The 14,436-nt window shown below is 42.5% G+C and overlaps 1 protein-coding gene across 14 annotated transcripts in view; it reads left to right on the plus strand.

The window, feature by feature from the left end:
• The window catches only part of APBB2 (amyloid beta precursor protein binding family B member 2), a 398,629-nt gene that overhangs the window by 221,694 nt on the left and 162,499 nt on the right, over positions 1-14,436 (plus strand). For all 14 annotated transcript variants that reach the window (XM_077279860.1, XM_077279859.1, XM_077279856.1 and 11 more), the window contains one exon: positions 13,003-13,214. In XM_077279860.1, coding sequence (XP_077135975.1) covers positions 13,003-13,214 — 212 coding nt within the window. The remainder of the gene's footprint in view (positions 1-13,002; positions 13,215-14,436) is intronic.

Consider the following 14,436-nt stretch of genomic DNA (forward strand, 5'->3'; position numbering starts at 1 on the left):
ACCCCTGATCATGTGACGGGGGTCGGGGATGCGCTCATTTCCAGCAGCGCGGACGGAAGCTTCGGTTAAATGCCGCTGTCAGCATTTGACAGTGGCATTTAACTAGTTAATAGCGGTGGGTGAATCGCGATTTCACCCAACGCTATTGCGGGCACATGTCAGCTGTTCAAAACAGCTGACATGTCGCGGCTTTGAAGTGGACTCACCGCCGGAGCCCACATCAAAGCAGGGGATCCGACCTCCGCAGTAATAGTACGGCGGAAGTCGGTAAGGGGTTAAAAGTTCTCCTATAAAGATAGCCTTATAGGGTTGAGGAAGAAAATTCATCCAAGTTCCAAAGTTAAATTGTGTTTTTTTTCTTTTTCTCTTTTAAACTTTGTGAAAATGCTTATATCCAGTTCTCCCCTGCAGAACTTTCTCTACAGCCAATCTAATAAATGCAAAGTAAAGTTTCCCTCCGGGGATTTCCATCGTGGTCTACTATAACATTAAGTATATTAAAAACCGCTATTACTCACGGCCTACTAGATGGCTTTCCCACAAATCAAGGTGTAGGACGTTTTTCATTTTCCTTGCCGGTTCCATTTATTTATATTAGATTATTCTCAGCTCAGTGCCCACAATATTATCTTTTACGGCTAAACCTTCAGCACAGCTAGATTGATTTCAAAGAAATTGGGTATTTAATTAGAAAGCATCTGCGGATGTACCCTAGCCGGAGATCCCCGGAGCGATCCAGAATCATCCATGAATAGGCATATTGTGAGCAGACAGGATTTCCAGAGAGCACAGTTAATGGGCTCGTGCTCAGGTTAATTACCTGCCTCTTCTGATAGTTACCTATGTCTCTCCCCACCGTACCCCCGTGCTATGTCTCTATGCTTTTTTCATTTTTTTATATATTTATTCATGCTATGGATGTCAGGTTTTCATTTGGTTTTCTATGTACAAACTGTAATCATGTTCTGTCGAATTTGTGCGTGTGACATCAATGCTGACAGCAGACAGTAATACCGGGGTAGTTTACAGTAGCTTCTGGCTGATTGTCTTCCATTTACAGCTACAGAATACAAAAGTATACAGTTATCAGAAATGTGAAACAGATAAAGAAAAAACGCACATAGAAGAACCAAGGGATTAATAAAAAACTGTACTTTATTAGATTATTCAATAAAAAAAAGTGGGGGAAAGTTTGTACAAAGGAAAAAGGGTAATCAGACAATGAAAATAACCAAACAAATGGAACCGCAGGTCAGGGATACAGAATAATCTCAGAATACCTGTGACAAGTAAGTCCACATGCACCTGATCAACAAGTGAAGGGGATAAATCCACTAGTGAACATGATTGCAAGTAGAGGGAAAATCAAATGGCAGAATGAACATATAGATGGTATGCGATTACCTGAGACTTGCGGTGCCACGACCCCTACGCACGTTTCAGCTGACGTGCATTCTTCCGGAGGAGTCAGTCAGTTATCAGAAATGTGCAATATGCTGATATTTCTATATGCAATAAACACTAAGGTTATGTTCACATGTGGCATTTTTGCAGCCCTTTTTTCTTCTCTGTAGCATTAATGCTGCATCTTAGTTCCATAACCTAGAGTAAACACCCTGCATTAAGTAATTTACCATGTAAACAGTAACAGTTCTTGTAAATAGTAACAGTTCTTGTAAAAAATATAGGGTACTTGGTTCACACTGTTTTGATTTAAAGGGAACCTGTCACTCCCAAAAATCGAAGATGAGCTGCGGTCACCAGCATCAGGGGCTTATCTGCAGCATTGTGGAATGCTGTAGATAAGCCCCTGATGTATCCTGAAAGATGAGAAAAAGAGGTTAGATTATACTCACCCAGGGGCGGTGACACTGCGGCCCGATCCAATGGGCGTCACGGTCCGGCTCTCTGACCTTTCCCGGCACCTGCGTACTACAGTACTTTGCTCTCTATCCCACCGCAGCAGGGTGTACCCCATTAATGATGGTCCTATCTCTAGTGTTTCACCTCTCTATGTGCCGGCAGGCCTCAATAGATCAAGGCAAAGCAGGACCCAGACCTGACTGTTTTTCACCAGCACGTGAAAAGATATATAGACAAGATGCACAGCCCAAAAAAGGGGGCATGTGTTTTGTTAAATCTTCAGAATGTCAAATCTTTCATCATTTTGCAGCTTTTTCACTCATTCAAATGAATGGTAAAAAATCGCAAGTACAAATGCGTGTGTGGATAGCTGAGCACCCTTTCTCTGGGTCTCTTCTTTTCTTGGCCTCCCTTTTCTCTTCATTACCCTGGCCCTTTGAGTTAACTATAAGTGTCGGACGTGTTATATAAGTATATGATTAATTTCCTTATCTATTTGTGGTGATTCATGGAGACACATCTCACAGGTCATTGATAGCTGAATGTTTAGGGGGTGACAGGGCGAACCGTCATCACTAACTGCTCTCATCCGTAGGGTGCCAGCCTCTGCGGTCCAGGTAGGGTTCAGCTTAGGGTCTGTGTTTTTTGTGACCATCTACTGTAGTCCACTTGAGAGACAACAATCTCATTTTCGCCTGCACTTTTTGAGAGATCCATGACTATTGTCAGTTTACCGCATAGTTTGGATATTGTAACCAATTGCTGATATTTATCATTAGGATTTTTTTTTTTTGTTTGGGGTTGTCGTTTAAATATATATATATATAATAAACATTGTTTTTAGGGGATTTTCTTGTGTTCACACAGGCAGTACAGTTTTAGTTCAAACATGTGCAGTTTTTATTGCTTTCCACAGGCTGCACAGCACCAAAACATCAACATCATAAATATAAATCCCTAGTGTTATCCAGGCGCTATCTAAACAGTATAGTCCCGGACTAATTCAGATACCGCTCAGCTAGTCCCAGCTCAGTCATGCAACATTGCTACACGACCTGTGCAGACTCTTCTCTCGGAGATTGTGGCTCGTTTCTCTCTTCATTTTCTCCTCTGCCTCCCCACGTAGCCTGGTTATATGCAGGGCTAGCCAGGTGTACTAATGAAAGCCTGCAGAGCTAGGATTTAACCCTAGCCTACACCTGGTTCACGTAGAATAACTCTGCTGTCAGGTTCCATTTAAAGGGAAAATGTAGTTCAATCTGTAGTCCTCATGATATAGACTTACAAAGCATGGAGAGCTAAGCAGATTGATATATAGTTTTGAGAGAAAAGATTCAGTATAACCTGTGTTTTCATCATTTAATCCTCTGCTTTTTCTGGGGTTTTGAGTCCAGTGGGCGGTCCTATCAGTGACTGACAGCTATCTCTGTATGCACACTGATGCAAAGGAGGCTGTCAGTCACTGATAGCACTGCCCACTGGACTGAAAGGCCCAGAAAGAGCAGAGGATTAACTGCATGAAACACAGGTTATACTTAATCTTTTCCTATAAAGCTATATATCAATCTACTCCGCTCTTTCTGCTCTATAACATGGCGCCTGCAGATTGGAGTGCAATTTCTTGGTGACAGGTGCCCTTTAGGGAACTTGCTCTAGTTCCATAAGATTTCTGTGTACATGCGCACAACCCAAAGTGTCCGTTTTGGCTTTATGATTGGCGCGAATTGTTCTTCAGCAAATGGATGAAAAGGGTAACATAGCAAGCTATCTGGCAGATTGCATTTATAGAAGCAAAATTGGTATCATCTGAAGCCAATATCTACAGCACAAGACCCCACATAAGTTCTACTGGGCACCTTGAGATGTTTTAGGCACAGAAAACCTTACGTAATGTCTCTAGCATCTCTGGGATAATGGGTAAGGATCTGCTATTAAGTATGTGTACTGTATAAATGCGGTTGGTCCACATCAATCAGCAGATTCTCATAACCAGGATTTGACAGGTCACTTACATGTGATTGATTGACAGACCGTCATCTGTGGCCTGTAGATTACAGACTAGGTTATTGAGCTCCGTCTCCGGTATTACGCAGGACAATCCTTAATAACAGAGCATATAAATAGCGCGGCTCCTGGGACCACTCTGACAAGTACCTGATAGCCTGAATACCACACTGCTCACGTTTTACCACAGACCGTAGTGATGATGTGACCTGCTCCTACATTCACTGATAATAGCCTCTGGCTTAATGTCATGGCTGTGCGGAGTTATCACTAGATGTTAGGGCGTTCCAACATATTTGTCCAGAGGTGCAGGAATATTTCGAGTAAAAGTCTCAACAGAGACAATGTTAAACGAGCGAGTGTCCGACTCACTGTGCTGAGCCTGATTCTACAATGCTCTGAGAAAAAACACGCGGCTCCCTTGCATTAGCCTCTCAGACTCGCCGTTTTCTTTCTTACAAGTGACCCCTCTGAGAGATTCAAGGAGGATTGCATTTTCATCAAACTTTACATAAATCAATAGATCAGGTGATTATGAGAATCATTCTAATATTCTTCATCAGCTGTCTCGGCTTCTTTCTCCACCTATGAGACACTTCTTCCCCATCTCTACCTCCTGAACTTATTATCTGCCCTGAAAAAAAAAGCTCAACTCCGTCTTTCTCAAAACAACACTGACAGCCAGCACCTGAGATTTCAGTTTACACCTCCTGTTATACTGTATGGAGAAGAAGTGAGGATCAGAGTGAGAAAACAGGCAAAGCTAGTAACAGAAAGATGCAAAATTAGCCTTTTGCCTCACTCAGAGCTGGATTCATATCTACACTGCTCAGTATACCTATATACCGTAATTTCCCATGTCTCTACTTCTTCTGTCTGTAGGATAACTAATGAATGAAGAGCAGGACTGTGTATGGGAGACTTCACAGCAGCTAGTCTCCACCCACCAGCTCAGAGACAATTGCAAATTTCAAAGTTAATTAAATTGAACAAAAAGTGTATAGTCTTATTCAATTAAGGTCACATTCACAGGTTCAGTATTTGGTCAGTATTTCACATCAGTATTTGGAAGCCAAAATCAGAAGTGGAACAAGTATAATAGAAACACGTCACCACTTCTGTATTTATCACCCACTCCTGGTTTTGGCTTACAAATACTGATGTAAAATACTGTCCAAATACTGATCGTGTGACCATGGGGCCTAGTGGTTAAGTCTTGCTCGGCTCATTTCCACATTGGAAGGTAAGAATGGCAGGTGAAGTCATATTAGCTGAGTTATCGGTATCAGTAGATGTCGTGTTGTGATGTCACCTTCTCCGTTCATCTCACAGTGCAGAAGGGAGCCAACCAATACTCACCTAGTGGTATACGTCTATGCATTCTTCTGGTAGAACTTGATTAAAATGTAATAAGTCCCCTTGATTTTTTGTATTGGATATCAACCCCCTTGGATGTTTTCTTCGTCTTGGAAGCTGCATTACAAGATGGGAAGATATTTCGACTAATAAGTTTTGCCGTCATCCTTCCTCATTCCAGTTGATCTCCTTCTCAGCATGGAATAGGAGACTTCAAAGGACAGCGAGTAAAGTCCTCTGGATGTTGAAAAGACATTGATTAGAAGATATGCTGATGTGGAGTTTAATAGGTAGATCCTGGACTAACTGTGAATGTTAAGATGGAAGTTTCTAATGAATCATTCATCAGTCCTGAAAGGCGCGGTTGTTCCGTATTCTCATTGCTGGTGTTCATCAGGCGCAGATTGAACACGTCTGGATGCCTCTTCCTCTACAGCCCAGATTAGGTGATCATTTAGATTACAATGGCTGTGTTTTAGTTTTTAATTCTGTCTTATTTTCTGGATTGTAAGGGAATGAATTGAGGAGAGAGAAAACAGTGATTAATTCTTCAGGCCTTATTGTAGAATCTAAAATCTTGTTTAATTGCAGCAAGTGCTTATTATATTGTCAGGCTGCGAATGGGAAGCGTGCGGGGCGCAGGGCTGAATGTATCGCGTTGCTGACATGCATCATACCCAGCTCTGCAGGATGACAGCTCAAGGGGAAAGCTGTGATATTGCAGTGGACAGCATTGAGGTGTTCACGTCAAGCGTCTTTTCTGTCTTGGATCACAAACACAGCCATCTATGAGAACAAATCATCGCCCAATTGTGTATAAAAATATCACAGTAGACAAGCCGAAGAATGAACTTGTTACTTTTATATAGCGATTATACCGTTCCAAAATTATCCTAACCTTCTATATTTGAGTTGCTGGGATTTGGTACCAGCATATTCACTTCTGACACGTAATATCAGAACATAACCTACTGCTTGAAACTAATTTTCTATGTTTCAGGAATTGGTAATGTTTTTTATTTTATTTATTATGTCGTTATCATTATGAAAGCAAAAACATTCTAAGGTCTTACAGCTTAACTCTGCCCACTGATTTTCATAATCCTGTTCTGTAGAGATCACTTCTTTGCAGTCATCTCATTATCATCACAGACAGGATAACAATGAAAGGTAACACCTATATAAATATCACATTATTCACAATAGGTGTTGGCGGCAGATCACCTGCCTATCACTCCTGCCTAGTGACCTCTGCGCAGATTACCTGCTTATCACTCCTGCCTAGTGACCTCTGCGCAGATCACCTGCTTATGATTCCTGCTTAGTGACCTCTGCGCAGATCACCTGCTTATCACTCCTGCCTAGTGACCTCTGCGCAGATCACCTGCTTATCACTCCTGCCTAGTGACCTCTGCACAGATCACCTGCTTATCACTCCTGCTTAGTGACCTCTGCGCAGATCACCTGCTTATCACTCCTGCCTAGTGACCTCTGCTCAGATCACCTGCTTATCACTCCTGCCTAGTGACCTCTGCACAGATCACCTGCTTATCACTCCTGCTTAGTGACCTCTGCGCAGATCACCTGCTTATCACTCCTGCCTAGTGACCTCTGCTCAGATCACCTGCTTATCACTCCTGCCTAGTGACCTCTGCACAGATCACCTACTTATCACTCCTGCCTAGTGACCTCTGCTCAGATCTCCTGCTTATCACTCCTGCCTAGTGACCTCTGCACAGATCACCTGCTTATCACTCCTGCCTAGTGACCTCTGCTCAGATCGCCTGCTTATCACTCCTGCCTAGTGACCTCTGCACAGATCACCTGCTTATCACTGACACTGCTTAATAGTGACTTCTGCACAGATTACAGAACATGTTTAAAAACTATACCAAAGAAGTCAGTGAGCGTCTCTAGATTACAGGTTCAGATGTCCAATGTAGCTGCTGTAAAACGATCTATGAATATCTGCAGTGCCTCACTTCCCTCAGTAGTATCTGCAGTGCCTCCCTTCCCTCAGTAGTATCTGCAGTGCCTCCCTTCCCTCAGTAGTATCTGCAGTGCCTCCCTTCCCTCAGTAGTATCTGCAGTGCCTCCTTTCCCTCAGTAGTATCTGCAGTGCCTCCCTTCCCTCAGTAGTATATGCAGTGCCTCCCTTCCTTCAGTAGTATCTGCAGTGCCTCCCTTCCCTCAGTAGTATCTGCAGTGCCTCCCTTCCCTCAGTAGTATCTGCAGTGCCTCCCTTCCCTCAGTAGTATCTGCAGTGCCTCCCTTCCCTCAGTAGTATCTGCAGTGCCTCCCTTCCCTCAGTAGTATCTGCAGTGCCTCCCTTCCCTCAGTAGTATCTGCAGTGCCTCCCTTCCCTCAGTAGTATCTGAAACACATGGGCCACTTGCACATTGAACAAGTCTATAGGAACCTGTTCACACCACCAGAAAACTTGAAAACACAAAAGAGCACAGTGAGGTCAAAAATACTATGTTGTAAAAAAAAAAAAAAAAAGATCACAGTAATCAGCAAGTGCTAGTCAAAAGATGTAAAGAAAACAGGGTATTTAGTTGATACGTTTTTTTGCAAAAAAATGTATACTAAGCTGCTCCACCAAATCGTCAAGGTATACCCTTATAGAGCAGTCCTAACTAATGTATAAAATCCCTATCTGATATATTTAAAACCTGATAATCTGTATAGTACCTGAATAAGCAGGGTTCAGAGAAGGACTATCCATGTGGACATGCAGGATGGAACAGCTTAAATGCAAATGACCCACAGAGGAGTGGTGGACTCCCCAGTCTTGTAGAAACAAGAGAACAATTAGAGAACCAGAAACACATGGGCCACTTGCACATTGAACAAGTCTATAGGAACCTGTTCACACCACCAGAAAACTTGAAAACACAAAAGAGCACAGTGAGGTCAAAAATACTATGTTGTAAAAAAAAAAAAATCACAGTAATCAGCAAGTGCTAGTCAAAAGATGTAAAGAAAACAGGGTATTTAGTTGATACGTTTTTTTGCAAAAAAATGTATACTAAGCTGCTCCACCAAATCGTCAAGGTATACCCTTATAGAGCAGTCCTAACTAATGTATAAAATCCCTATCTGATATATTTAAAACCTGATAATCTGTATAGTACCTGAATAAGCAGGGTTCAGAGAAGGACTATCCATGTGGACATGCAGGATGGAACAGCTTAAATGCAAATGACCCACAGAGGAGTGGTGGACTCCCCAGTCTTGTAGAAACAAGAGAACAATTAGAGAACCAGAAACACATGGGCCACTTGCACATTGAACAAGTCTATAGGAACCTGTTCACACCACCAGAAAACTTGAAAACACAAAAGAGCACAGTGAGGTCAAAAATACTATGTTGTAAAAAAAAAAAAAAAAAATCACAGTAATCAGCAAGTGCTAGTCAAAAGATGTAAAGAAAACAGGGTATTTAGTTGATACGTTTTTTTGCAAAAAAATGTATACTAAGCTGCTCCACCAAATCGTCAAGGTATACCCTTATAGAGCAGTCCTAACTAATGTATAAAATCCCTATCTGATATATTTAAAACCTGATAATCTGTATAGTACCTGAATAAGCAGGGTTCAGAGAAGGACTATCCATGTGGACATGCAGGATGGAACAGCTTAAATGCAAATGACCCACAGAGGAGTGGTGGACTCCCCAGTCTTGTAGAAACAAGAGAACAATTAGAGAACCAGAAACACATGGGCCACTTGCACATTGAACAAGTCTATAGGAACCTGTTCACACCACCAGAAAACTTGAAAACACAAAAGAGCACAGTGAGGTCAAAAATACTATGTTGTAAAAAAAAAAAAAAAAAAAAAAAAATCACAGTAATCAGCAAGTGCTAGTCAAAAGATGTAAAGAAAACAGGGTATTTAGTTGATACGTTTTTTTGCAAAAAAATGTATACTAAGCTGCTCCACCAAATCGTCAAGGTATACCCTTATAGAGCAGTCCTAACTAATGTATAAAATCCCTATCTGATATATTTAAAACCTGATAATCTGTATAGTACCTGAATAAGCAGGGTTCAGAGAAGGACTATCCATGTGGACATGCAGGATGGAACAGCTTAAATGCAAATGACCCACAGAGGAGTGGTGGACTCCCCAGTCTTGTAGAAACAAGAGAACAATTAGAGAACCAGAAACACATGGGCCACTTGCACATTGAACAAGTCTATAGGAACCTGTTCACACCACCAGAAAACTTGAAAACACAAAAGAGCACAGTGAGGTCAAAAATACTATGTTGTAAAAAGAAAAAAAAAAAAAAATCACAGTAATCAGCAAGTGCTAGTCAAAAGATGTAAAGAAAACAGGGTATTTAGTTGATACGTTTTTTTGCAAAAAAATGTATACTAAGCTGCTCCACCAAATCGTCAAGGTATACCCTTATAGAGCAGTCCTAACTAATGTATAAAATCCCTATCTGATATATTTATATAAATATATCAGATAGGGATTTTATACATTAGTTAGGACTGCTCTATAAGGGTATACCTTGACGATTTGGTGGAGCAGCTTAGTATACATTTTTTTGCAAAAAAACGTATCAACTAAATACCCTGTTTTCTTTACATCTTTTGACTAGCACTTGCTGATTACTGTGATTTTTTTTTTTTTTTTTTTTTTTTTTTTTACAACATAGTATTTTTGACCTCACTGTGCTCTTTTGTGTCCTCAGTAGTATCTGCAGTGCCTCCCTTCCCTCAGTAGTATCTGCAGTGCCTCCCTCCCCTCAGTAGTATCTGCAGTGCCTCCCTTCCCTCAGTAGTATCTGCAGTGCCTCCCTTCCCTCAGTAGTATCTGCAGTGCCTCCCTTCCCTCAGTAGTATCTGCAGTGCCTCCCTTCCCTCAGTAGTATCTGCAGTGCCTCCCTTCCCTCAGTAGTATCTGCAGTGCCTCCCTTCCCTCCTTAGTATCTGCAATGCCTCCCTTCCCTCAGTAGTATCTGCAGTGCCTCCCTTCCCTCAGTAGTATCTGCAGTGCCTCATTTCCTTCACTAGTTAAAAACACTCCCCCTTTCTCTCAGTAGGTACTTTAGTGCATCCATTCCCTCTACAGTTTCAGCAGTGCCTCTCTAACCTCATTAGTCACAGCAGTGTCTCCCTTACCTCAGTGCTCACTTCTGTAGTCACAACAGTGCTTCCCATGTCTCCAGAAGTCCCAGCAGTCCCTCCTTTCTCTCATTAGTCACAGCAGTGCCTCTCTTACCTTAGTAGTTATAGCAGTGCCTCCGTTCCCTCAATAGTTACAGCAGTACCTCCCAAACCTTAGTAGGTATAGCCTCCCTTTCCTCAGTAGTCACAACACACCCTACTTTCTCTCAATAGTCAATGCAGTACCTCCCTTCTCTCAGTTGTCTTAGCAGTGCTTCCTCTCTCAGTAGTCACTGCAGTGCCTCCCTCAGTAATCTCAGCAGTGCTTCCTCTCTCAGTAGTCACTGCAGTGCCTCCCTTCCCTCAGTAGTCACAGCAGTGCCTCCCTTCCCTCAGTAGTCACAGGAGTGTCTCCCTTCCCTCAGTAGTCACACCAGTGCTTCCTTCTCCTCAGTAATCAGTCACAGCAGTCCCTACTTTCTTTCAGTAGTCACTGCAATGCTTCCCTTCCCTCAGTAGCCACAGCAGTGCTTCCCTTACCTCATTAGTCACAGCAGTGCCTCCCTTACCTCAGTAGTCAGAGCAGTGCATCCCTTACCTCAGTAGTCACTGCAGTACCTCCCTTACCTCAGTAGTCACTGCAGTGCCTCCCTTACCTCCGTAGTCAGAGCAGTGCATACCTTCCCTTAGTAGCCACTGTAGTACCTCCCTTACCTCAGTAGTCATTGTAGTGCCTCCCTTCCCTCAGTAATCAGTCACAGCAGTCCCTACTTTCTGTCAGTAGTCTGTTGTGAATTCTGCTCTTGGGTTCCCTCCAGTGGTTGTTGATAGTAATGCAGTTGTCCCTGGGTTGCAATCCTGGGCAGGTGTCCCTGCTGATTGCAGCTCTGACTGGGATATTTAGGTGTGCAGGATTCATGAGCTCTTGCCAGTTGTCCATTGTTCTTGGAGGTTTTGCATCTCTGTCTGGTTCCTCCTGCCCTTCTGCCAAATCAGCAAGATAAGTGTCTGGTTTTTGTTTCTACAGCACACATGCTGTGTGCTTTACAATTCAGTGCTATTCATGGTTTTTTCTTGTCCAGCTTAGACTGTGTTTGGATATTTTCAGTCAAGTTGGATTCTCAGGAGAAGCAGATATACATTCCATGTCTTTACTTAGATGTGGAATTTTTGTATTATCTGCTGTGGATATTTTTAGGGTTTTAATACTGACCGCTTAGTATTCTGTCCTATCCTTTCCTATTTAGCTAGCGTGGCCTCTTTTGCTAAATCCTGATTTCTGCCTGCGTGTGTCTTTTCCTCTAATACTCACAGTCAATATTTGTGGGGGGCTGCCTATCCTTTGGGGTTCTGCTTTGAGGCAAGATAGAATTCCCATTTCCATCTATAGGGGTATTTAGTCCTCCGGCTGTGTCGAGGTGTCTAGGATGTGTTAGGTACACCCCACGGCTACTTCTAGTTGCGGTGTCAGTTTAGGGTTTGCGGTCAGTACAGGTTCCACCTACTCCTGAGAAAGTCCCATGCGGCTCCAAGGTCACCAGATCATAACAGTAGTCACTGAAATGCTTCCCTTCCCTCAGTAGTCACAGCAGTGCCTCCCTTCCCTCAGTAGTCACAGCAATGTCTCCCTTCCCTCAGTAGTCACCGCAGTGCCTCCTTCTCAGTAGTCACAGCAGTCCCTACTTTCAACAGTTACTGCAATGCTTCCCTCAGTAGTCATAGCAGTACATCCTTCTCAGTAGTCACAGCAGTGTCTCCCTTCCCTCAGTAGTCACTAGTTCTAGTTCTTTTACTAGTTCTACCTATTCCACAGCAGCGCCTCCCTTCTTAATAATCACAGTAATGCTTGCCCTCATTTTCATCACGTTGCTGTAGCAGTGCCCTCCATTTCTCCCTTAGTTGCAGAATACCTGTGCTCTCTTTCTCCGTGGTCACAGCAGGACTCTTCATTTCCCCATTGGTCACAGCAGGTTTCCCTTTTTTGTACCTTGATCTTAGCAGAGTTCTAGTTTTCTCAGAGGTCTTATTACTTCACACTCTTTAACCTTCCCTATTCCGCTACTACCTGCTCTTATAACTCTCCTTTTCTTGTATTTTATTTCTCATTCTTTTGTTTTGTATAGTATTTCTTACCTACTTTGATACTTTTGGTTTGGTTTTGATATATGGTTATTCTGCATTATGATCTTTATTTTACTACTTTTTTGTACAATGTGCAAAATACTCTTAGATAACAGAATATCGACCATTATCTGCGCTGTTTTTCATCAGTTTTGCTAACGTGCCAACTACGGTAATTACCTAGATAATAAAGTATAGTAGAAATCTTGCTAATGGCCAAACAACTTCATCCTGGCAAAATACATCTCACCAATGTTATCCGAGGCATTGCAGGGTCTGGATACATATTACTTTCCCTCATTGGTCTCTGTATAGTGCTATTTTATATATTTTTATAAAAGATCCATTCCTAGACGTTATGTTCTAAATATCTGGTCATTTGTCTGCCCTTATGTTGGCAGGATGCTTACTCTATAGACTGATGTTCGACTAGCGCAGAAATCCATGGTGTCCTACATGTTGCTCATAGAATGATTGCATTGATATGCTATTGATAATGATAACTAAGAATTATATTTTTTCACACTTACAGCTGATATATGGAGTGACCATTCATTTCAAACAGATCCAGATCTACCACCAGGTTGGAAGAAAATCAATGACATTGCAGGAATCTACTACTGGCACATTCCAACTGGAGCAACCCAGTGGGAGCGCCCTGTGTCTGCACCAACTGATCTCCCAGGATCACGGAAAGGATCTCTTAGCTCTGTTACATCATCCTCACCTACTCCGGAGAATGAGGTAGGACATTTTTTTATTGATCTACTTATGTAGCATCCTTATAACCCAAAAGAGAGAAAGAGGAGTTCAAGTCCAAAGATTTTAAAAAGGCTATAATTTTATTACAACAATCCATATTGTATATAAATACATGGTAAGCAATAATACATTACAGGTATCAATAATCATAGAGATTCATCAAGAGAAACAGGTGGAAGAAGATCGGTGGATGAGCCAGATATCACCACATATCTCAAAATATAAAGTGCAACGTGCTTTGTTATTAATACGGGAAAAAGGTAGTCAGGAAGGAGAGGTAGTAGATGTACTTAAAGTGCAGTTATTTAATAGTATAGGGATCAGTGCCCAACTATAACGTAACCCTCCATATCCTAAGGGTATGTGTCCACGTTCAGGAAACGCTGCGTTTTTGACTCAGCGTTGAGCCGCAGCGTCAAAAACGCAGCGTCCAGATGTTACAGCATAATGGAGGGGATTTAATGAAATCCCGTCTCCACTGTGCATTAAAAAAGGCATGCGTTTTTCCCGCAAAAACGCACATGCGGTGCGTTTTTTCAGAACGCAGCATGTTGCTACAATGAGCAAAACACGCAGGAACACCGCAGGTGACCTGCCAGTGACCTCAGGTGCATTTTTGGTCAGGATTTTACCTGCATAAAATCCTGACCAAAGCCTGAAGCAAACCTGAACGTGGACACATACCCTAAGACTCTTACCCATAATGTGGTGACCACTGGCACTCCACTGTGCAGCCCCAACGCGCGTTGGCTTCGTCAGGGGGCGGTGCTGCAGTGTGTCCCACGGTTAGATTATATAGATGCCACCATGCGTCCTAATCAATCACCAGCGCCGGCTCATGTGTTCCGCCGACCGTGCAGGGAAGTACATCACTCCCGGCTTCCATGATAACACTGCGGGTTTCAAAATTTAAGAGTGAATTGGACACTGCTCTCAAATAATGGGAAACAGAATTAGTACAAAATAAAACCAAAAAATATCAAAGGGATGTGACTGATCGGCAACAGGATCGGGTGTATAAATGGCATGGCCGTCAATCATCTAATAAGACACACCCAAGGAGTCGTTCCACCTCTTTCTCCTCTATATCCTCGGTTGAGGAGAAAACACAAAATACTGATAATTGGAGGTTTGCATGCTGGAGTGTCCGTTTTCTTAATTGTTCTGTTTCCGCTCATCCATGGTTTTGAGCAAGCGTGACAGA

This window comes from Ranitomeya variabilis, chromosome 1, assembly GCF_051348905.1.
Source record: "Ranitomeya variabilis isolate aRanVar5 chromosome 1, aRanVar5.hap1, whole genome shotgun sequence".
Lineage (NCBI taxonomy): Eukaryota > Metazoa > Chordata > Amphibia > Anura > Dendrobatidae > Ranitomeya > Ranitomeya variabilis.